The following is a 24,499-nucleotide window of genomic DNA, read 5'->3' as shown; positions in this document are numbered from 1 at the left end:
TCTCTTTTCTTTAGTTGAGCATCTACTCGCATCTTTTCCCCATTAAAGTTTTTTGTTCATTATTAAGGTTTCCTTTTCTTTTTGTGGCAGGGTCTTTCTATGTAGTTTTACTATCTTGGAACTTCACCCGCAGAGTCACTGCGCTGTTATGGACTGACGTCTAAGTTAGCAGCTGCCCTGTGACATTGAGGTCAGTAGCTGTGCATCTCATTTTTTCCCCACTGACCTGGTGACAGCGGTGGCTGTTCTCATGCTATTTACCCTGAGACAACTCCTTCCTTACAGTCTTACAAAGCCGCAGTTAGCTTGCTCTGGTGGTGATAAATGCCTATTATTTCAGCACTTAGGAGGCAGAGACAGGTGGACCTCTGGGAGTTTAAGATCAGCCTCGTCGACATAGCAACAAAAAAGGCTGCCATGGCTTTCCCATGACCACCTGACCAGTGAGTGCCAGTCACCCTGCTCTGAGTGCCCACACAAGTCACTTCTGTCACTGTGTCCCTGACCTTCTAAAGATGTCACATGACACCCGCCCAGCACACAGACATGGGGACCAGAGTAGAGCTGCAGGTGTTTATTAGAATAACAGACAGAACAAGGAGGGGACAGGTGTCTGGATTCCAACTTCAGGAGGGAGGGAGGACAGGGCTCCAAGACGGCACTGGCATCAGCGATCAATATAAAAGGCGTGTAATTTGGGAGAGTAGGGCTTTAATTTTTTGTAGCGTGTCTTCAGTAAAGTGTTGCCTGCATTCCGGGCTCAAGGTGATGGTTTGCTGGAAAACAAAAGGACAGAGACGCACAGAAGTTGTCACAGGCAAGGTGCAGGAGCTCTGCGGGCTCCCCAGTCACCCACGATGAGGCTGCTCCTTATCCACAGAGAAGAAAACCCCTTGCAGTGACTCAGGTCTCCACAACACACTGTGCCCAAGGGAGCTGCAGCTCATCCACAGCTGTCAGGAGGAAGTCTGAAAAGACATGCTGACCAGGCAGGGATGAAGGGGAGAAGGTGCAGAAAGGCATGATGGAGGCTAGTGTGCAGAGGACACAAGATGGCTGAGTATTAGTTTGGAAGATGTCTCCCATACCTCAGGACATGGTCCAGCACATTGGCCATAGGACCATGTTAGCAAAGCATCCCCTGTGTGTGTCAGAAGAAAATCATTTGGGAGAGTGCTGTGGTTTTGTAGGACCTGTCACTCAAACCTAAAGTACAAGCATCATGAGGGATGCACTATTCAAAATCCGCATCTCTGTAATCCAGCTTTGCTCAAGAAGGAGACAAAAAGGGAGACAAGGAACAGCTGTGGTGGGCAGCTGCAGACACTCCCCGGGGATGTGGGTGGCATCTGCACCATTCAGGGAGGCTCTGGGAAGCTCTGAGGAGGCCAGTGGGAGGGGGGCTCCATCTGAGACAGGGGAGTGGAGGGAAGGAGGCTCCAGAGACGGTGACACTGGCCCGTAGGCAGAATTCCAGACATCTTGGAGTAGACCTGAGGGTGGGTGCCCTGCCTGGGCAGCACTCAGAGCAAGGACTCTCCTGTGTCCCTGGCTGACATACTAGCAGAGAACCCGGGCTTTATCCATAGCGTGAGTGCTTTGCAGGAACTTGCTTAGAGCGGGCTGGCTGTGTACCAGGCGTGCTGCACTGACATGTGCTAAGGTGGACAAGGGTGAGTGCTCTGTTGTTGATCCCCTGACACACATGACTTGTACACAGCATTGCACCATGTGTCCATGGGGAGGTGGGGGGGGTTAGGGAAGAAATTACCACAACCGTAGTATCCAAGACTTTGGCCTCCAATCCTCCCTCATTGTAGCATTCTTGGATTTTTTCTAAAGCCTCCCTTTCCCCGGAAGTAGGGTTAAACTTGCTAAGGATGATGTTCAATAATGTCTTGCTTCCAACGACCACTGAACCAAAAGCTTCATAGAAAGGAAGGCAGGCTTCCGCTGCAAGCACAGACAGAAAGCAATCATTAAAGGGACGGCAAGCTGCAGAAGCACATATCCAAGGGTCCCTGCCACACCTGCAAATGTCTTACCTAACCTTCCTCACAGTGCCGCCCTCCAGACGGCGGGCACCGGCCTCCCAGATACGGTACCCAGTTTCCATAAACACACACTCAGCAGAAGGGGGCTATGTGAGTGTATCAGCCTGCATATCTGTCCTTCACATAAACCCCACACATGACCCAGCTTCAACTGTGCATGGAACTGCGGACAGGTCATCCCCACCACACCTCTGCCCCTCCATCCCACCCCCCCCAACCGCCTCAATCCCGAGCAGTAAGCTTCAAGGGTCTTCACAGGACTCCTGGCTAGTGACCTCCCAGGTACCCTGAGATGTGTCTCCGGGCACTGCTTGGAGAATGAAGTGAGAAGAAGGGGTAAGCAAGGATCAGAAAGGCAGTCTGTTCCCATTCTCACTTGTCTGGAAGCCCAGCTCTCCAGTCACCAGCAAGGCCAGCAGCAGCAGAGTCCCCTTCATGGTGTAGAGTGCTAAATGCTCTTCTCAGAGCAGATCCTGCTGCCTTATAAGCTGCTGTCTCCCTGAGCCCAGTCCCACCCACCCCACCCCAATCCTGTCTCCCCGAAGTTCCAAATGCCTTTGGGCAAGAGCCTGGCACCTACGGGTTCCCGTCCACTTGCGTGGGGGAGTGAGCACATGAGCCCCTCCCTCTCTGAAGAGCAAATGGCTGGAGACACCCTAATGTCATCCGTTTCTGGACAGACGCGGTTGTACCTTTGCCAGAGCCGTTAGGGTGACCTTTCTAAGAAGCCGCATGCCGAGCCAAGTGCCCTGCGTCCCTGTCCCAGCTGCCACCTCTGCTTCCTCCTCGCCTCTCCTGGCTGCAAGCTTGTCCTCTTCAGCTTGCAGGGGATCAAGGAGGGTGTCTGTGGCTGCTTTTGCCTGAGATCAAGACCTGAGTAGAAGTGTGTGTTCTGGGGGGGCCACACTGTGTCCCTTGGACAAATTAGCTGCTGTAACCTTTGGATTAAACCTCTCAGGACAGGGGGCACCAGCTGGGGTTTTCGTGAATCCAGCCAGGCAGCTCGCAGTGTTAGGTCATGTGGGCATCCTCAGGGGCCGGTGCTGTTTTACAGCATCAATGGCGTCATGCTGTAATTTCCCCTCACTGCCGCGGCAGCTCATTCCTGTTGTCCGCTCTTGGTCTTTCTCCCCTCTACCAGTGAGCAGGTCTCAAAGAGCTCAAAGAGTAGAGTCCCTGTACCATGAACTCTCCTTTGTCCACAGGCTACGCTGTGTGTGGACGGTCTCAAGTTCAAATCCACCCTCTTCCCTCAGATGGACCTTCTTTCACAAATGAGATCGTGTCAGGCAGGAGGCCGCCAGTGTGTGATGACTAATGGTGATGGTCATCCTGACTGGGTTTACAGTCACCATGGAAACGAAGCTCTGCCAGTGTGGGAGTTTTCAGGCAGTCTGACTTTCTGTGGGCAGTGAGGACTCGGGTCTATATGGAGTGGAAAGGAGAGAGCAGGCTGGGCATTCATGTCGCTCTGTTTCCTGGCTGTTGATGTCATCAATCATGAGGAATTCCTGCACTGGGCCTCCCCCACCATGATGGACTGCAGCCCTTCCAACTGTAAGTGCAAAGTCATTCCTGCTCTGGTGTTTTGTCCCTAGTCCACCAATACCTTACAGGAGTCCTTTTTACCATGTGCAAAGGCCTGAGCTTAATCCATAGCACCACACACAAGTAAAGGGATGGCTAAGGAGATGGCTCAGTGGGTAGAGTGCTCATTATGCAAGCCTGAGGCCCTGAGTTCGGATCCCAGAACCAAATGGTGGAAGAAGAGAACTGTTTCCTCCTAATTGTCCTCTGATGGTCTCATACACACACACACACACACACACACACACACACACACACACACACACACACACACAGGAATAAGGTCTGTGGAAATTGGCACAAGAAAGCCTAAAAAAGCTCTTAATGGCCAAATATCAAACAATTTCAATAACCAGCTAAATAGCATCATATTGGATTACAGAATAATTGTGAAATAATACATGAATCCATGCTGGCATGAATGGTTGGATAAATAGAAATGAAAGACAGTGTTCTTACAGAAGAAATCATGAGTGTTTATATATGCTCCTCTCCTCTCGGGAGGGGAATTTACTTCCTTCATCCTGCAGTGTTTGCTCCCTGTGTCCAAAAGAAAAAGCAAGGTGGGCTGGGGCTGCCCCAGTTAGGAAAATACTTGCTATGTAAGCTTGAATTCTTGTGTTTCAGTCCCCAGACCCATAAGGAAAGCCAGGCACAGTGGTTCGCTTGTAATCCCGGGTCTCACTGACCAGCCAGTCTTGCCAAATTAGCAAGCTCCAGGTTCAGCACAATATTCTGTCTCCAAAAAATATCAGGTGCTCAGCTGTTAGGAGAACTGAGCACCCACATGGCAGCTAACACCCACCTGTAACTCCAGTTCCCAGAATCCAACACTCTCCTCTGGGGTTCGCAGGCCCTGCACACACAATGGGTAAGACATTCATGCAGGCCAAATCTCCATGCAAAGAAAACAAAAATAAATGAAATCTTTTTGGTGAGAGCAACTGAGGGCACTTGATGCCTATCTCTGGCTGTCCTGTGCATGTGCGTATTTATGCCTTGTGTCTTAGTTAAGATTACTATGCTCAGGCAGGGGTAGTGGTGCACACCTTTAATCCCAGCACTCAGGATGAAAAGGCAGGCAGATCTCTGTGAGTTCCAGGCCAGCCTGGTCTACAGAGCGAGTTCCAGGATTGTAGCAGCTACAGAGAAACCCTGTCTCAAAAACTGAACATCAACAAACAAAACAGTTACTATTGCTCTTGCTGGGATAAAACACCATGGCCAAAAGCAAATTAAGGGGGAAAGGGTTTATTTGGCTTATACTTCCATATCACCATTCACCATCAAAGTCAGGGTAGGAACTCAAGCAGGCAGGGACCTGGAAGCAGGAGCTGATGCAGAGGCCATGGAAGGGAGCTGCTTACAGGCTTGTTTCCCGTGGCTTGCTCAACCTGTTATCTTATAGAACCCAGGTCCACAGGCCCAGGGATGTCCTCACTCACAATGGGTAGATCGTTCCTCCATCATAACTATGTTTAAAAACTGCCTGGCCAGTAGGCAGTGCTGTTAGCCTTATATCCCAGTACCTGGAAGGAAGAGACAGTTTGAGGCCAGCCAGGTCTACAGACTGAGATCCAAGACAGCCAAGGCTACAAGATAAACCCTGTCTTATGGTGGGGGTCAGTGGGGGTGGGTGCCTTACAGGCTTAGCTGAAATCCAAACCTTTTTTATTGTTGTTGCTTTGGAGGCTGTCCTGGAACTCACTCTAGACCAGGCTGGCCTCCAACTCACAGAGATCTGCCTGCATCTGCCTCCTAAATGCTGGGATTAAAAGTGTGGGCCACCAACGCCTGGCTGCAATCCAAACTTATAGAGGCATTTTCTCTCTTTCTTTTTTGTTTGTGTGCTTGTTTGACATTTTTGGAGACAAGGTTTGTCTGTGTAGACCTGGCTGATCTGGAACTCTCTGTAGACAAGACTGCCCTCGAACTCAGAGATCCGCCTGCCTCTGCTGCCTGAATGCAGGAATTAAAACTTGTGCACCACTGCTTAGTGGAGGCTATTTCTTCATTGAGCTTACCTCCTTCTGATGACTTCTCCCTGTGTCAAGTAGACATAAAACTAGCCAGCACATCTCACAAACGGACGTGTGTGTGCATGTCCACACCCACACATGCACACACATGAAGAAAGCCCACACACAAAAATACGAAAATGTAAGTGAATGGGAAAATAGTAGAAATACCTGGTCATGGAATGTTAATGGTTGAAGTGAGGTTTTCCAATCAGTGGGGAAAGGTGTAGATGTCCTATGACATGAGGGGTCAAGGCACTAAACCTCTGTGAGATCCACAGGAAGCCTAAGGCCAGCGCTGCAGGTGTCACCACCAGTAGACACTGGTGAGCCACAGTATGAACCCTGTCTCCATTCCTAATATTTCCAAGGAATAGAAAGGCCTTGCTGGGCCTCAACAGCCCTGGGGACCGGCAAGGTCATCAAAATGGATTCCGGAGGAGATAGTGGACAGCTCACAAGTGGGTCTTAGTGCTTGGCACTTCTTTCCCAAAACAGTTTCCGGATGTACATCCTGTTTGGCCCAGGCATCCAGTAAATCAAAAGGCTGATGCCTCTCTAACTCTAAGGCAAACTGTATCTGTCACCGCTGATGGAGAGAAAGTGACAGTCAATGCCTTTAACAACAGACTGCTTAGTTCTGACTTATCAAAACACTTAGAAGCTTTACTTTTAAACATTACTGCCAGCCAAATTATATAAGGACTTATATAAGGTGAATCGGGAGGTGGGGCCAGAGGTGTTGAGAGTTTGAGGCCAGCCTGGGCTATGTAGGAAGATACTGTTCTTTTCTGGTTTTAGGAAAGGTCTTCTTCCTAACTCTAATGCACAAACTGACTTAGTGGAGCCCATTCTATATGGAGATACCTTGCCCGGTCTAGACCCAAGGGCGTGGGGTGGAGAGGTGCCTTGGTCCTGCCTCAACGAGATGATGGGACAGACTTAGCAGACTTCCTAGGGGAGGCCTCACCCCTAGGTGAGCTGATGGGGGGAGGGGATAATCAAGGGAATGGCAGGAAAGGAAGGAGGGGGAGCTGGGATTGGAATGTTACAAATACATTAAGAAAAATAGCAATACAAAAAGAAAGGTCTTGTTCATAGACTTGAGAGGGAGCTATCCCTCCCCCATCCCATCTAGCACCACTGTGGAGTCGTCCCATGTGGAGTCCCTGGGATAGGGTGGCACCTGCCTTGCTCTCCTGAGCCCTTGGACACTAAGGGACACAAAAGCAGCCAAGGCAAGAGCAGCTGGCGAATAGGGGACAGGGTTTAGAGCCCCGCGCTGTGGTGGAGGCGGCTGTGTTCTCATGTACAGGGGTCCACGGGCACTGTGGTGTGGAAATCTGTGCGCCATTGCTCTGGCCAAAGCCCCCAGACTCTGTATGTGGGAAAGAAGGTAGTGTGGTTGGCGGTCTGGACCTGCACTGCCTTGCAGTGTCTGGACTCAGGTGAGGTTGGGGGGAGGGATGGGGATCTGGTGGAAGAAAGTGCTAGAACAGGATCTCCACCTGCTTCACCTCCCCCCACCACACACGGCCTCTGTCACTGCAGCCACCCTGGGGCCCAACGCCCAAGGTGGGCGTTGCTGTGTGTGGCCTAGCAGAGTTGAAACCACAGCTGGCTGCCCTTCTCATATGGCGCTTGATGACGCCCTAGGAATCGAGCATCAAATGCCACAGCCAGGTAAAGGGCCAGCACATCACCCAGTGAGGGCCCAGCACTGGAAGGCTGTGGTCCTCTCTGTGTTCATACTTATGGGCAACCTGGTACGGAGATGCTCAGATGACAAACAGTCCACGTAAATGATAAGTTCTAGTTTCAGGGGACCCAGAGTGGTCAGGTGACCTGCAGGGTCCAAAGAAATGAAGATTTGGTGTTTCCCTCCCGTAATCCCCCCTGTGAGGCTGAGGCAGGCGTGTGCCCAGTTAGCTGTCTGGGATCCTTTTGCTCAGAAATAGAAAGAAATTGTGGGTGGGGGAGGGGACGGCCTCCAGCTGCTGGCCTGGGCTGCTCCCTCCCTCCATGTATCATAGCAGGTGGTGCCCTCCAGTGGACAGGTTCACACTAGCATAGACCCAGCATCCCATGGTTAGGGGTTCGAACCTCCTTGGCAGTCACCAGCGCTGTGGCTCTGGGCCCTGGTGAGGCTCTTGTGTCTAAAGACACCACAGCTCCCAGGACCTACTCTGGCAAACAGGGTCTGCAGTTTCTGTCCCCTGGATTGTACCCTTTTGTCCTTCCTCAGCTCTGCTCAGCCCTCTCTGGCTGTGTGTGACCCTTCCGTTTCCTGCCCTGTCCCCTGTCACTTTCCTGCTGTCATTCCCCTGCCTCAGCCTTTGCTGCACGGTCTGCTGCCTCTTCCATCGCGGTCTATTCAGGCCACACTCTTGAAGGTAGCCAAGGAAAAGACCGCTCATCAGAACCTTCCATGGGGCCTAAAATGGATGGCAGTCCCGGGGAGAGAGTGAGTGTGTCTCCACAGCAGTCAACGTCCTGAGCAGCCTACCCCCATAGCAGAGGCTCTGGAGCCTACCACAGCCTGCCTCCCAGCACCCCTCTGCTAGCCCCCTGGGGGGGGACTGCTACCCCTGTGGCCCAGGTGGAAATGGTTGAAGGTTCTTATAGAACTGTGTGACAGCAAAACTCTGCTGGACACTCTGAAAGAGCAGGACTGAGGCTGTGCCTTCCGATGCCGGGATAACCAGCTCAGATTGACCTCCAATTTCCCCAAGGTGCAGTGGAGTCTTCAAAATGGCCGTGCTGTCCCCGGGGCAGTCATGCTGGCTTCTGAGGGGCAAGGCAACAGGAGCAGCAAGGCAGAGTCAGGCAGTGGCCAATCAGGGGGACAGCTTGCTCCACACTGAAAATCTCCACTTAATGATGAGAAAATGAGCATGAGGCTTTGCAGTATAGCCGTAGAGAACACGTTCATGTTGATATTAACAGGCTCTCGCCGTGTCTTTCTGACTGGCCTGGAACTCCCTGTGTGGACCAGTCTGACCCTAAGCTCATAGTGATCCTCCTGCCTCTGTCTTCTGAGTGTTGGGACTGAAAGTGTTTGACACCTCACCAGGCATTTGCTAATACGTTTTAACAGTGCTTACAATCAGCTACAGGGAAAGCTGAATTAATACACACACCATACACACACACATAGTAACACATACCACATACACGCTACATACCACACATGCTACACTCATACACCACACATACACACACACTGCACACATTATACACATACACCACACACACACACTATAAACATACACATACTATACACTCCGCACACACACCACTAATACACATACACCACAGTACACATACTACACACATACACTAGACAACACACACACACACACACACACACACAGCACATACTCCATACTTAGGGGGTTTGTGAACAGAAGGTTCATAAACCTGGGCAAGATCCTGTCTTTAAAAACCCAGAAACATCCACAAGGGCTCTAAGAGGTCCAGTTTGGCTGGATAGAGCAAACATTTAATCCCAGCACTCAGGAGGCAGAGGCAGGTGGATCTCTGTGAGTTCAAGGCCAGCCTGGTCTACACAGAGATGTTCAAGGACAGGCAGGGCTATGTCTAGAGACGCTGACTCAAAACTAAACAACCACGAGGAAAAGCTCAAGTTGAAGGATGACTACAACAGCAAGAGGAGCTCAGGTTAGAGAGTGGCTCAGGGAAGCCATGAAGCAGGTAAAGATGGAGGCAGGGAAGCGGTCAGGTCAGGGGGTCTATCCCAGGCATTGAATACTAGGGAGACTTTAGTAACCCTTGAGTTCCCTTCCTAACTGGGAGAGCTAAGCCTCACTCTGGAGGCCTGGTTAAGGGGACACTGGCCTGGGTCCCTGGTCATCATTTCCTTTGGTCTTCATATGACATGTGACCTTAAGCAGAACACTAAGAAGGTGAGCAGACTCAGCCAGGGCCCTTTGTTGACCAGGATCTCTTCCTCTTGCCAAAATACACACCTCCCCCTGACAGCGCCCCAGGGAGTTTCACAGTTCTGGGAGGAGCCGGGAGGGGCTCACACACTGCCCCTCCCTGCCCACTGAGCATGATGGGGCTTATAGAAGGGGCCCTAGCTGGGTAGGAGCACCTGCCACCATTACCATGAAGCTCACTGGTGCTCTCGTGTTGCTTGGGGCTGCCCTGCTCCTCATCTCAGGGGCAGGTGGGTACTAGGCTGTGGGCGTTGGGCATGCGGGGTCTCCAGGGCTTTCACACCTTCACTTTCCCAGGGAGGACTCATGTGTTCTGATGCCAGGCCCTCACGGGAGGATCACCTTTGCTTTGTGTTCCAGATTGTGAGATTTGCCCAGCTATAAAGGAAGACATTGACTTGCTTCTTGGCTCCTCTGTGGATAAATATGTTAGCTTCGTGGAACAATACAGGAATACCCCTGACATATTGAAAAATGCTGAAAACCTGAAGAAATGTGTTGATAGCAAGTTGACAGAGGAAGACAAGGAGAATGTGCGCAGTTTGCTGGTGAGTTCTCTTGTTTCTGATGCCCCGCTCACCCAGGTTAGCGATGGAGCTTGTGTTTCTTCCCACCACTGCAACTCCTCTGTGCATCCAGAAAGAAGCCTCTCCCAACTGCGGGTATCAGGGGGATGGGGCAGGGAGGGACGTTCTGCGGCCTGAGCTAGGCCTGGCTCTTCAGCTCAGCCCAGCCAGACTAGACCCTGCAGGATCCCTGCCCCTGCAATACCACTTGGCGTCCATCAGCCTGTCTGGCCCAGCCTTCTGAGTCCACCCATACCAGAACAGGGCCTGGCACGCCTTCTCCAGCCTGGAACTTTCATCCTAAATGTCAAGTCTCCTACCGCACCCCCAGAACACCCTTATTTTACTTTTCACCTGAATCTCCATGGCCACTATGCAGAATCCAGGCCTGGGTGACTCAGGTAGAGCATCTAATTAAGTATCCTCTTGTCACTAGAACTGCTAGGATAAGTCAGCGCCTTAGCTGCGTGTGTCTGAGGGTCATCACGTGACAGGAATCAGTTCACGTGTGGGGCCATAGCTGCCCGCAGCCTCACCTGGAGCCCCTTCAGGTCCTCCCCAGCTGCTTCTGAATTCTGTCCCGCATTGCCCGTGGTGTCCCCAGGGTAGGTGGCTCTTTCCATCAGGCTGGATTGGAGGCTGTTTACAAGGCTTGCCCTGATGTAGCTTGAGGGAGACAGGATGGAGAGGTATCTCCTGGTCAGATCCTGGTTCTTGGCAGATGGGTATAGGTCTCTCCCAACAGGTGTCCCGTGAAGACACCTGTGGGATCTCCTTCACCTCTGACACCTCACCGGCTCTCTCATTCCAGGCAAAAATAGAAGCTAACATAGTCTGTTGATGAATCTATCTTTGCTAGAAGACTCAAGGAAGCCACTTGCCTGCTCACCTGAACACATGTACCAAGCCCTACCCCTACCCTCCTGGTGTCTAAAACAAGGATTCCAACAATAAAAGCCTTGCAGTTCACAGGGGAGCCTGGACTGTTTGCATTTGAGATGGGGCATTGATTGGGTTGGAGAGTGTTGGGGGGAGCAACCAATGAACATTGATTGAACTATCATTGCTCAATTGCAGCAATGCCAAAACATCCTGGCAGAATGCATTAGGGGACGCTAGCAGACCACAGTCTGCTTAGTGTGGTGGGCCAGAGTCCATAGGGCACCTACATCAGACCCCGGATCCAACTTCCCAGGGGCACGGAACAGTGAACGGCCGGAGAGGCCGAGTGTATGCTGAGGATGTCACAGCCTCTACACAGCAAATTCTGTCCCTTCAGCTCCCTGCTGGGGACATGGGCCAGTTGTGTAGTGTACCTGTGTCACGGTGCTGCTCTGGTCCGTTGTGTCCCATCTATAAAACTCCCTATCTCGGTGGTATGGTGATGGTGCACACCTTTAATGCCAGCACCTGGGAGGCCGGTGGATCTCTGTGAGTTTGACACCAGAGTTCCAGGACAGCCAGAGCTGCAGAGAGAAACCCTGTCTCAAAAAACAACAAAAACCTCCCTCTCTCCATGCCTATAGTAAGGGTTCACATCCCTGGCACGAGAACAAGTATCCTTAAAACAAGTGCAGGACCAGGCCAGAGCCCGGGGTTCAACCTCAGCCTGTCCTAGTTCCAACTCCACAGTTCTGAGCCCATCTATCTCCGGAATGGATATTCTACCCTGAGGGACCCAGGACTGTAGAGCCTCAGAACCCGGGCTGTGACTGCACTGTGACCATGGCAGTAAGTCCTTTCCCACACCAGTGTCACCAGGCCATGGGCCCCACTGCTCCATCAACGAGCCATGTCTCCATGTGAGTCTCTGGTTTCACACCACCAGGCTCTATGCACAGGGACGTATCTAGGTTCCTTGTGATGCAGAGGCCTACAGGAGGCTCCGGGGCATGACCAGAGTGTATTCTTCTTTTATATAAGGCTGTGATAAAATACCTGAAGCCGGGTATTTATAAAGGAAACTGTCATCATTTTGAATGTCCAAGTCCTGCCAGGCTCATCTTTTTAGCCTCCAGTGAGGACCCTTTGATTGCATGTTGCAGAGGGACAGAAAATAGCACTAGTCACGTGGCCAAGTCAGTGTGTGGACGGCCTCCAGCAATCACACAGGGGGACTCAGTCACGCAGTCTGCAGCGCTAGTCTCTTCCCAGCAACACCCCAGGGACCTAACCGCCCCCAGTTGTCTCCCCTCTTGTACATCTCTCATGTCACCACATAGGGACCAAGTTTCCAGCACACGAGCTCTTAGGGAACACAAGGAAACCATATCCAAAGCAAACAGCCCAAGAGGAAGCCATCTTGTACGGACTAAGGCCTAATGACTGACCCACAAGCATCTGGCTGGACCATGCTTCTGAAGGGGACCTCCTGCCTGTGCAGGGACTGAGGGTAGACTAGGGGCTGCGCAGACCATGCCAGAACTCTTCAGTCCCATGTGGGACTCAGGAGGCTATTCTGCCAAGCTTCTTCCAACAGATTTAAGAACTCAGGGCTCCTCTCTCTGGGGCTTGGCTCAGCTCACAGCAGCTGCCCAGCATTTTCTGGCCCTTGGTCTTAGTCACACAGCTCTACAAAAACTAAGCCTGGGCTTCTAGAGAGAATGGCACCAGATGGATTATGCAGGCCTGGTCTTAGGCAATGGCGCCCTAGCCTTCAGTGAGTTTGAAGGTGTCATGTGTGAGAGGGCCAAACCCGAGAAGGGCGTTTGTCCTCACTAGAACATACGGGCTCCCCTCCCACACCGCGCTCTGGGGACACCGGCTGAGAATTAGCTGCTGCATCCTCTGAGCTGTGACATCAGAACTCTGTGGGGTCAGAAAGAGTCAGGATGACATGACCTTCCAGATCTTTCGGGTCTGCCATCCAAGCCAACCTACTGAGCTGCCTGCGGACTGTGCCTGTGCTCCGGGTTCCCAGCATTTGTGAGCTGACACCCATGCTGGGTGGGTTTTGGTGACTGTGGGCTTTCAGCTGTCTCTGAGTCATTCCTGCTCCTGTAAGAAACCCCAGTAAAATTCACTGGTTCGCCAATTGGACTGTTTTGGTATTTGTGCTTTTGTCTGCCGCTGGTCCCTGATGTGGAGTAAATAGACACTGTTCACATCTTCCTGGGAGCAGTGTCACACAACAGCCAGTGAGGTGGCTCGGTGGGTAAAGGAGCTTGCCATTAACCCTGACAACCTGACTTGGACCCCCAGGGTCCACATGGTGGAAGGAGAGGGCTAATTCCCACAGCTGTCCTTGGGCCTCCAAGTGCACAGCCTGACACGCATGTACCTATACATGCAGTTTGAAAGTGTAGAACAAATTAGTTTAAAGAAAGGGAGGCAAGGTGTGGTTGGTGCACACACATTTAATCCCACCCAGCACTCGGGAGGCACAGAGAAGCAGGCAGGTCTCTGAAAGTTCAAGGCCACAGTGGTCACACTGAATTCCAGAGCATCCCTGTTGTGGAACAGCTCCCTTCGAGAAGGAATCTTTCCATCCTGCAGGAAACTCTTCATGCAGCAAGGTAAACAACTCAAAATAGCTTCAGACTCACTAGGCCAGAGGAAGCAATGAAGCTTAGAGCCTGCCCATCCTGTTGAGGCACCCACAGGCTGTGCTCCAGGTTTCCATCGTTCGTGAGCTGTCACTCACGCTACCGTGGGCTTTGGTGATACAGCTGGCTGAGTCATTTCTGCCCATGTAAGTTACCCCAATAAAACTCATCGGTTCACCAAGTTTGGATTTTTGTACTTTGGTCACTCATGGGTTCCCTATCTGGGGTGAACAGAAGTGGGTTGGATCTCCCCAGGAAAAGTTTGGAGACTCTACCCTCTCCCGCCCCTTGCCCTGAAAAAAAAAAAGAGAGAGAGAGAGAGAGAGAGAGAGATCTCAAAGAGGAAGTTTGCTCAGTCTGGCATACAAAGTGAGTTCCAGGACAGGCTCCAAAGCTACACAGAGAAGCCCTGTCTTGAAAATCAAAAATAAAATAATATCCATGTTCATGGCAGAACTGTTTATAATCCCAAAGATATGACAATGACTTACCCTTTTCTTTGTTTTTTTTTTTTCTTTTTTTTTTTGAAACAAGATTTTTCTGTGTAACAGCCCTGACCTGACCTAGAACTTTCTCCGTAGATCAGGCTGGCCTTGAACTCACAAATATCCTCCTGTCTCTGCCTCCTGAGTGCTGGGATCAAAACTGTGCACCACCACATCCAGTTGACTTAAATGTTTTTCCAAGAGACAAATAATAGGAAAAAATGTGATACATCAGGATGGCTAAATTTTAGTGCTCACCTAGCCTGAATTAGACTCTCCAGCGAAACACACCTCTGCATGTGCCTATGAGAGTGTTTCCAGGAACTTCAGTGGTTTACCTGAGATTAACCCTGAATACAGGAAGTGACACCCCACGTGCAGGGAGCCTTGGGAACTCTCTGCTTTCCACAGATGGGATGTGAGCAGGTGCCTTCAGTTCCCGGGGCCATGACTTCCTTTATCCGTAAGCAGACGTTTCCTGTCCTGACCGCCTGTCCCAAATAACCAAACAGAGGCTTATATTAATTGTAAACGTCCAGTCAACAGCTCAGGCTTATTACTAACTAGCTCTTACATTTTAAATTAACCTGTGCTGTGCCTTCCTCTCCATGATGGGTCCCACCCTCCTGTGGTCTAAAGTAAGCTCGCTCTTCTTAAGCTGCTTGCAGCAGGCATGAAATCACAGTTTCGAGTAAAGGAGCTGACATGGCACATATATGCAGTGGCAGAAACATGTAAGCAGTGTTAACATGTAAGCACATATAAGCAGTGTCAACCAGCTTTGACAACGGGAAGGAAGGGCTGGAGAGACGGTGTAGGGCTGAAGAGCTCTTGAAACCTGAGGCCAGAGGACTCTCTCCTCCATGTCTGTGAGGGACCCGGCACACTGACACAGGAATGTCACTCACGGGAGCTGAGCAAGCAAAGATGTCTCCCTCCGGGGAGTGGAGGGTGTGCTTGTAGACACGTCCAGCGGTGTGACTCTGCCTAAGTGATTTTAAAGTTGCTCAAGCCAACAGTGAAGAATCTAAAGGTCTGGAGGAGGCGATGGGGAGTTTCTGAGAGTGTAAAATTTCCACTGTGCAAGCTGAAAGGTCTCTAGAGGGCTGGAGAGGTGGCTCAGTGGTGAAGAGCACTGGCCGTTCTTTCAGAGGACCCAGGTTCGATTCTCAGCACCCACATGTCAGCTCACAGCCAACTGTAACTCCAGTTCCAGGACACCCTATTCCAACCTCCATGGGAATTATGTACACACATGATTTGAAGACATACCTCATGCAGGATATATGTATGTATGTATGTATGTATGTATATAATCAGCCAGGTGGTGGTGGTGCATGCCTTTAATCCCAGCACTCAGTGTAGGGACCCACAAACAGGGCTCTTGTAGAGGCCTGCATGGACCCCCGAGGCACCTTGAGCAAGCCTGAAGCTGTTGGCCAGAACTCCTTGCCCCAAAGCTGTTATTGGTACTCTTCCCATTTTAATACACACCTCGTGAAGCCTGAAAATCTTGTTATTTTCCACTGTGCTGTAAGTCAGTATTTAAGCCCATTCCATCCCCTCAATAAATGGCAATTGGAATTCCAACATTGCCATTGAACGAATGAATGACCTGCTCTCTTGTCTTTATTTCAATCTCTAGGCCTTCGCCCGATTTATGGAACAGATCATAGTGTGGGCGCTACAAATGGGAAGAAAGGATCACCTAAGAGATCGCCCTTGAAGGCCGGCCGGCAAAGTAAGTGAATGAAGGTGTACTGAAGGGTGGGTGCCAGTAACTAAGGAAATGCTCCGTGGGCGGTTAGTGGCCCTGTTGAAAAGGCAGGGCACCAGGATTAAAACAAGACAGCTAAAGAATTCTTTGCCATAAAGTAAAAGAAAAACTGGCACAGATGATTAGGACACAAGATTTAGAATCTGTGAAATCTGTCAGGGAATAAGAGGGAACCCAACTAGGACATGATAGCCCCACCGTAACTGATGAAGAAGGTACTTTGGAATCAGAAACTGAAGCTGATGAGCACATATGCCGTCTGCCACAACCCCTTTTGTGATTCCTTTAGTAGGGCCTATGCGCCTCAAGGGTTAGAGGAAGAGGTCAAAGATTTAATAACCAAGGTAGAAGTGTTAGAAAAGGAAAGACAAACTTTTCCTGTGATTAAGACAGTGGAACTTTAGGGTAACAGGGTTAGGGAGCACAGCCCACTAAATTTCAAGGATATAAAACAACTTAAGGAGGCTGTCACTGCTTATGGTCCCCATGCTCCTATTACTCAGGCAATTTTTGAGTCTTTCACAGCGTTAAATTATACCCCTAGTGATTGGATGCAGCTCTAGAAGAACCACACTAAGTGGAAGTGATTATTTGCTCTGGAGAGGCGAATTTCAAGAATTTTGCAAGGAAACTGCCCAATGCAATGCAGCTGCCGGATTTCCTGCTGCCGGATATGCTCATGGTGCTGGGCAATATGCTGCCTTTGCAGCTCAAATTCTTTCTGACCCAGCGGTTTATGCACAAGTTGCTGTTGCTACTACTAGAGCTTGGAAAGCTCTGCCTAATAAGGCTGCAGGGGATCAATTATCTAAAGTATTACAGGGACCATCTAAGCCCTATTCAGAATTTGCAGATCACCTCCTACAGTTGTCTGGTCGAATTTTTGATTATGTTGAAAATGCCATGCCCATAGTTAAACAACTGGCATTTGAAAATGCAAGCGCGTATTGTGAAGAGGCTCTACGTCCCCATATGTCTGAAAGTCTTAATGACTATATACGCATATGTCGGGACATGGATGGCCATCACATTATGGGCCAGGTTATAGCTTCAGTTATGAAAAGAGGTGGGAACCATGGAGGAGCCAGGCCAGAGACTTGCTTTGGATGTGGACAGCCAGGACATTTCAAAAGGAACTGCCCCCAGAGAGCGACAATGCAATGGCGTCCTGGCCTGGGGCTTTGCTCACGTTACCGTAAGGGTCACTACTGGAGCAATGAACAGATGCCCTTGGTAATCTCTTACCGGCTCCAGGAAACGGGAAGCGAGGCCAGCCTCGGGCCCCTCGGGCCCCTCAAGCCCAGGTGTACGGGGCAATGGATACACCTGTAACTCCAATACAGATGATCCCTCAGAGAAACCCATTTATGTCCAGGACCTTATCAGAGGCACCCAAGAAGCTTAGGAGTGGACTTCTGTTCCGCCACCTGAGCAATATCAATACCACAAATGGGCACTCAAGCCTTAAGCTCATATAACCTTTCACTTTAGTGCAGGGTCTCTTAAATTCCACTTTTAAATTACTAGAGACCAAGCTATTATATAGTTAAGAATTGTCCCCTATGTGCAGAGTTCTTACCTGTTCCACACCTTGGGAGTTAACCCCCGGGATGTCACACCTAATGATATCTGGCAGATGGATGTTACCATGTTCCTTCCTTTGGTCGACTACAATTTGTTCATGTATCTGTGGATACCCATTCTCATCTCATATTTGCCTCTGCTCATACTGGAGAAAGGCTTAAGGATGTTAAGAGCCATTGTTTACAAGCCTTTGCTTATATGGGAATGCCCAGACAATTAAAAACAGATAATGGCCCTGCTTATACTAGTCAGGCTTTCAAGTCTTTTTGCAAAAAAAAATTTTTTAATCGCACATAAGATGGGTATCCCTTACAATCCTCAAGGTCAGGCCATGGTGGAGCGTGCACATTGCACAATTAAAGCCTATCTTCATAAAACAGGGTCTCCTCATAATCACCTTTCTCTTGTCCTTCATATTTTTAATTTTTTAACTATTGATGGTGCTGCTCGATCTGCAGCCAGCAGGCACTGGCGCCCTCGGCCATCTGACCATGGCTCAGTTATGTGGAAGAATGTCACTACTGGACAATGGTGCAGCCCTGACCCAGTTAAAGTGTGGGCCCGAGGGTCAGTTTGTCTTTCCACAAGACCCAGATAACCCTGTTTGGGTGCCTGAGTGTCTGATTCTCCATATGGGGAGGGACCGTGATTGCTATTAATTTTGGAGGAAGTCTCAATTGTTCTCAGCAGGTCTGCTGACTGGTTAGCTGCTGGATGCATGAAGTAACAGCTGTCGTGGGCCACGTATCCCACGTGGTACCTATGCCAGAGACCTCTGCAGATGACCACCTTGTGCAGCAGAGAGGAAAGGAGATTTGGGGATCACAGCTGCCAGTGCCGCCTTCACCACTGAAGCAACAGTTTCTATGGTAACCCTCTCCCAATCTGTAAATACTGCAAGCACAGTGGATCAACTAGCAGGTGATTTGGCTAAAGCCTTAGCTACCCAAAGCACACTTGATTATCTAGTACAAATTGGCTTTTTTAAACTAAATCTACAAACTAGCCTCCTATAGGAACAATTGGATTTATTGTGAGAGGATCATATGGCTTCTTGTTCTCTCTCAAACCTAACTGTGTTAATACATCAGTTTTTAAATTACACACATGCTTTGGCCATACAGATCATTAACATCAATGAAAGCCGAGTACCACCTGCCAGTGCAGAAGACCTTTCACAAGGACTTCAACTCGCGGGCAGATTATTTCGAGATTGGCAAACTCTCTCACAAGGGTTTGTAACCCTTGTACTTCGTGCTACTTCACCACAGCATTAGACAGGCCCAGGCCAACTTTCAAACAAGACAAGTTCATCTGTCTTTGACTCAAGAGAAAACGCCTCTGCCCACATGTGGCTGACAGACAAACTATTCACCAGAGACGGGTAAGGCAGAGAGGGCAAGTATCTAACCTAAGACAGGACGGTTACGGGCCTGAGTGACCTCTCCAATGATGGGTAAAGAATTATGCTGACATCCTCTGCCGCCTAAGACAGGTGTTAGTTTATATTTAAAGAAAGGGGGGCCTGTAGGGCCCTGCATGGACCCCCGAGGTACCTTGAGCAAGCCTGAAGCTGTTGGCCGGAACTCCTTGCCCCAAAGCTGTTATTGGTACTCTTCCTGTTTTGATAACACACACCTGTGATAACACACACCTTGTGGGGGAGGAGCTAAGCCTAAAAATACTGTTATCTTCCACTGTGCTGTAAGTCAGTATTTAAACCCGTTCCATCCCTTCAATAAATGGTGTTCGGCATTCTAACATTGCCATTGAACGAATGACCCATGTCTTGATTCTTTATTTCAATCTCTAGGCCTTCTCCTGATTCATGGAATCGTAGCGCGGGGGCTTGCAATACTATGTAATTTCCCACTAGAGTTTCTGAGACTAAGAATGCTATGCAGTACATCCACAGATTGCCAACATGAACACTATCTTAGTTAGGTCTTCTATTGCTGTGAAGAGACACCATGACCATGACAACACTTATAAAGGAAAACATTTAATTGGAGTGGCTTGGTTACAATTTCAGAGGTTCAGTCCATTATCATCCACACCTACTCCAACAAGACCACACCTACTCCAACAAGACCACACCTACTCCAACAAGACCACACCTACTCCAACAAGACCACACCTACTCCAACAAGACCACACCTACTCCAACAAGACCACACCTACTCCATCAAGACCACACCTACTCCAACAAGCCCATGCTAGTAATGCCACTGCCTTTGGGGGCCGTTTTCTTTCAAACCATACACACAGCTGTAAATGGATGCTTTTTGTCCCACCCAGTCCCACAGCTGCTTTGAAAATAACCACTCAGAGGCTTAATACTAATTCTAAATGTTAGGCCAATAGCTGGGGCTTGTTACTGGCTAGGTCTTACATTTAAATTAAACCCATTTCTATTCATCTATGTGTTGCCACGTGGCTATGGTATGACCTCATTTTTGCGCGCCTCGCTTTCTCAGTGGTTGGTGGTGTCTCTGGGACTCTGCCCTTCTTCTCTATCTCTGGTTTGGATGTGCCACCTGGCTCTATCCTGCCTTGCCATAAGCCAAAACACCTTTATCTATCAATCAATGACAGCAACACATATTCACAAGGTACAGAAAGACATCCCACAGCACGTAAGACACACCAAAGCACATAAGTGACTGTCATCACATAAAACGAGTAAAAATTTCAAAGGAAACCGAGGGCTAGAGAGATGGCTCAGAGGTTAAGAACAATTGCTGCTCTAGCAAATGACCTGGGTTCAACCATTTGTAACTCCAGCTCCAGGGAATGGCACCTGTGATGGGGATTGTCCTTCTGTATATTTGTTTCTCTTATTGGTTAATGAATAAAACACTGATTGGCTGATTGACCAGGCAGGAAGATAGGCAGAGGTAGGAGATGAGGAGAATTCTGGGAAACATAGGCAGACGAAGTCATCATGTAGAGTCCAGGAAAAGAAGACTCACAAGTCATTCTCTGGTAAGCTGAGACCACGTGGAAATCCACAGATTAATAGAAATGGGTTAATAATTAAGCCAGAGCTAGCCAATAAGAAGCCCAAGCCACCAGTAACAGTTTAATAATTAATATAGTGTCTGTGTGTTTATTTAGGGCTCAAGGGCCATGGGATCAGCCAGGTCTGACCTCCAGAGACACCTGAACTAACACGCACATACCCACATCTACACATAATTTAATGTGGTGATATATTGTTTATGATCTAATAAAGCTTACCTGGAGATCAGAATGCAAAGCTAGTCACAGCCATAGAAGCTAGGCAGTGGTGGCTCACACCTTTAATCCCAGGACTCCGGAGACAGAGGCAGATGGATCTCTGTAAGTTCAAGGTCACCCAGGGCTACATGACAGTTAATCAGTCTAAAAGAGAAACAGAGCTCACACCTTTATTCCCAGCACTAGAGAGTACATAAGGAGCTCAGTGCAGTCTCAGACAGCAGTTTGAGATTTGCTGAGGAGCAGTGCACTCTGGAGATGCAGTCTGAGGTTTGGTAGATCACCCCTTCAGTCTGAGCATTGGTAGAGGTGAGAGATCTCTGGTGGCTGGCTGCTTTGCTTCTCTGATCTTTAGGCAAGCTTTACTAGATCACAGACAATATATCACAATTTTAAACAAATCCCTTTTTAAAAAAAGAAACAGAAACCATAATTATCCTCAGTTACGTAGCAGGTTTGAGGCTTCCCTGGGCTCAGGGATCGAGGATAGATGGGATGGGCGGATGGGAGACACACAGAGACAAAGGAGAAAAAGTTTTGCTGAGAAAGGAAACAAAGGCCAGTATGGTTGGACGTAGATGGGGTCAGTGGCACCAGCTGCTCTCAGTCACTGTGACTGTCCCAGTTGGAGGTAGGCCTCTATCAACCTCAGCATATCCCAACAGCTGTTCACCTTCACACCCGTAATCTCAGCACTGGACTATGAACTCAATATTAGCATGGGCTACAGGGCTCTGAGGTCTCTGAGCTAGCAGGGTCCACACTCACATCTGACTTAAACGCTAACAATCCCTGGCTGATAGAAAGCCCAGGTGGGCCCCTAAGAGGGAGCATGGCTGGAATGCCTAGGAACCCAAGTCCCCTTCTCTCAGCACAGATCAGCAGCCAATTTCCAAGTTCCATAAAATGTTGCAATAAGACAAGCGGGTAACCGTCCCAAGTGTGTCCCCCGGCCACCACCATCAGTATCCCCAGGGCTGAGGGAACTATATTGTGACAGAGTATATGCTCTGGTGGTGTCATGCAGGGACACTGTGGGGGGTGTGACAGAGGTTTGTGACACCAGCACTGGGTGTGGCTGATGATGGCAGCTGGTTGTAGACGTGTTTGACAGTTGAACAGTATCACTGAGTACATCCTTCCTGCCATTACCTTTCCTCAGCCTGGGGAGAGACTCCCCATGGCTAGGGGGCAGAGAAGGAAGACGGGAACAGGGAATGGCCACCCATTCCCAAGGGGTTCTTTACGCACCTGGGTCCTCTTCAGAGCCCACACCTCAGACTCATTTTTTCAGATGTGTTTATTTTTGGTCTACGTGTATGGCTGTTTTACCTGCATGTATGTCTGTGAACCACACACGTGTCCTTTTCCAGCAGACGCCAGAAGAGGGCATCAGATCCCTGGGACTGGAATTAGAGCGAGCCAGCATGTGGGCACTGGGAATTGAACCTGAGTCCTCATAGAAGAGGAGCAGGGGCTTTTAACCACGGAGCCTCGCTCCGGGTCCCATATCCCTGAGCTGCAGTCCTCCACCCCTGCCCAGGTCTCTGAGTCCACGGTAAACCCCACTGAGTAGGTCTTCTCCCTGAGAACATCCCTCAGACTCTGGTCTGCCTCCATTTTTAGGTGACTTCTCTGAAGCCCTGCCAGGTCATTTACAGTCAGGACAAGACCCTGCTCTATAGGGTCCCCTCCTTATATTTAGCCCATGTCATCTAGGGAAGAACCCCTTGTGCCTTACCCACTAAACCCTACCCCCAGCCCCTTGTTTATTTGAGAGGAACTCACTACACAGCCCGAGCTGGACTATCTGCCAGCGAGCCTCCTGTCTCTCGAGCACCAGGACACAAAGTGAACTGCTACAGTGCCAGCTTGTCCCTGTCTCTCTCAGACCCTCAATCTCTCCAACTTCCCAGCCCCCTACCTTCTCACACATACACAGCAGCAGCAAAACAGACCAGGCACTCATGGGTCTGTGTCCCTGGCATGAACCAGGCTCACTACACACATGTAAGTGTACTGCATGAACAAGCTTGATGCTTGCATGTATGGATCCATTTCTTGGCCTTTGTATGCCACCTGTGTGATGGGGTTGTCCTTCTGTAGCTATGTTTCTCTTATCGTTTGATGACTAAAATCCTGTTTGGCCAATAGCCAGTAGAGGCAGGAAGATTGGCGGGACTAGGAGACCAGAAGATTTCTGGGAGAAGCAAGCTGAGAGGAAGCCATGCTGTCCAAGGAGTAACATGCTGGATTACAGGTAACCCACAGCCTTGTGGCAACACACAGATCAAGGGAAATGGGTTAATAATTAAGACATACCTAGCCAATAAGAAGCCCAAGCCATCGGCCAACAGTTTAATAATTAATATAGCGTCCGTGTGTGTATTTGGGGCTCAGGGGCAGCAGGACCTGGCGGGCCAAGAAAATGCCAGCAACACCTGTGGCTCCTCCATTTCCCTCAGTCTGAACCTGAACGTGCTAAACAATGGGAGACCAAAACAGTGCTTGGCTCTGACCCCTCTGGTCAGCCATGATTAACCCGGCTACATCACTACCAATGGTGGAGAAGATGTCAAAGATAAGTGACTTAGATACGTGAAAGTCCCAACACTCACCCAAGGCACAGCTGGAGTTGCCAGGTGCCCACATCAGCGGAGGGAAGCCAGAGGAGAGTAGCTGGGTTTGGCAGAGCGGGAGGCTCCTGGTCAACTCCAGGCCGGGAGTGTGGCTCTCCATCTGCTTCCTAAGTCCTAATCACCACCAGGTCACGGCAGCTCGTGATGGGGACTGGAGCTGCTGCACCTGCAGAGTGAGCTTGAAGAGCAGGGGTCAGAGACCCAGGGGTACTCAGTGAGGTCCAGCAGCTAGGAGCCCAATGGCTGACGGGTTTGATGAAGAATGAAGGCACAGGATTGGGCAGCTGCAAGCAGAAGGGCCTGGGCCAGGATAGTGGCTGTCATGAGCTCTGATGGGAAGCAGAATGGGGCCAGAGCCTGTGAAGAACAGCATGACCAAAATAAAGCCTCTGTCCCACAAATGCTGACAAAGCACGGGGTAAGGGGCATGCTGTGAGGACTCAGGCAGGTATAGGGAGGCATGGCTACCAAGGTGACACAGATGTGGCTGAAACAGTAGGCTCCACCTCCGTTTTGGGTTCAGAGAAACAAGTGGGAGAGCGCCACTGGGAGGGACCACGCTCAAAGCAGCGAGTACAAACACAGCGGTCAGAAGGAAGCTTTGTAACTAGCTAGAGAAGGCAAAGCCACTGGAGACAAAGCCCAGTGCTTCGCCTACCTTCACCAGTGAGGCCTGGGAATGTGGCTCTGGGTGGAGTGCTTAGCTCAAATTCAACAGTAACTACAGAGACTCAGAGTGTGGCTCAGTAGTGGAGTGTTTGCGTAACTAAACTCTATCAGAGAGGGGGAGGAGATATGGTACAACGGTAAAGCCCCTGCCTAGAATCCCCCAGTGAGGGGCTGGGGAGTGACTCAGTGGTGGAGCCCCTGCCTAGAATCCCCCAGTGAGGGGCTGGGGCGTGGCTCAGTGGTAGAGCCCCTGCCTAGAATCCCCCAGTGAGGGGCTGGGGTGTGGCTCAGTGATAGAGCCCCTGCCTAGAATCCCCCAGTGAGGGGCTGGGGCGTGGCTCAGTGATAGAGCCCCTGCCTAGAATCTCCCAGT

General features: G+C 50.0%; 2 protein-coding genes across 2 annotated transcripts; one reads left to right on the top strand and one right to left on the bottom strand.

Annotated features, from left to right (window-relative positions):
• Window positions 1–598: 598 nt before the first annotated feature.
• On the bottom strand, window positions 599–2,547 carry LOC127238658 (androgen-binding protein homolog). The gene is made up of 3 exons (XM_051207318.1): window positions 2,431–2,547; window positions 1,772–1,953; window positions 599–776 (listed from the first exon to the last, which is right to left on the bottom strand). The coding sequence occupies exons 1-3, from the start codon at window positions 2,489–2,491 to the stop codon at window positions 675–677; spliced, it is 345 nt and encodes a 114-aa protein (XP_051063275.1). The 5' UTR covers window positions 2,492–2,547; the 3' UTR covers window positions 599–674.
• A 7,243-nt stretch (window positions 2,548–9,790) lies between these two features.
• LOC127238901 (major allergen I polypeptide chain 1) lies at window positions 9,791–10,431 on the top strand. The gene is made up of 3 exons (XM_051207672.1): window positions 9,791–9,851; window positions 9,982–10,169; window positions 10,261–10,431. Exons 1-3 carry the CDS (start codon window positions 9,791–9,793, stop codon window positions 10,429–10,431), a joined length of 420 nt encoding a protein of 139 aa, XP_051063629.1.
• Window positions 10,432–24,499: the final 14,068 nt, after the last annotated feature.

Source organism: Phodopus roborovskii, unplaced genomic scaffold (assembly GCF_943737965.1).
Source record: "Phodopus roborovskii unplaced genomic scaffold, PHOROB, whole genome shotgun sequence".
Lineage (NCBI taxonomy): Eukaryota > Metazoa > Chordata > Mammalia > Rodentia > Cricetidae > Phodopus > Phodopus roborovskii.
The sequence above is the reverse complement of the archived record's forward strand: the minus strand, read 5'-3'. Positions and strand labels throughout refer to the sequence as shown.

Excerpts from the sequence above, each read along its gene's own strand:
- LOC127238658 (XM_051207318.1), bottom strand. The coding sequence starts at position 2,491 with ATGAAGGGGACTCTGCTGCTGCTGGCCTTGCTGGTGACTGGAGAGCTG. Across the intron at positions 1,954-2,430 it reads AGAGCTGGGCTTCCAGACAA|CGGAAGCCTGCCTTCCTTTC; the intron begins GTGAGAATGGGA and ends CTGTGCTTGCAG. Across the intron at positions 777-1,771 it reads TCTTGGATACTACGGTTGTG|CAAACCATCACCTTGAGCCC; the intron begins GTAATTTCTTCC and ends TTTGTTTTCCAG.
- LOC127238901 (XM_051207672.1), top strand. The coding sequence starts at position 9,791 with ATGAAGCTCACTGGTGCTCTCGTGTTGCTTGGGGCTGCCCTGCTCCTC. Across the intron at positions 9,852-9,981 it reads GCTCCTCATCTCAGGGGCAG|ATTGTGAGATTTGCCCAGCT; the intron begins GTGGGTACTAGG and ends TTTGTGTTCCAG. Across the intron at positions 10,170-10,260 it reads AGAATGTGCGCAGTTTGCTG|AAAGAAGCCTCTCCCAACTG; the intron begins GTGAGTTCTCTT and ends CTGTGCATCCAG.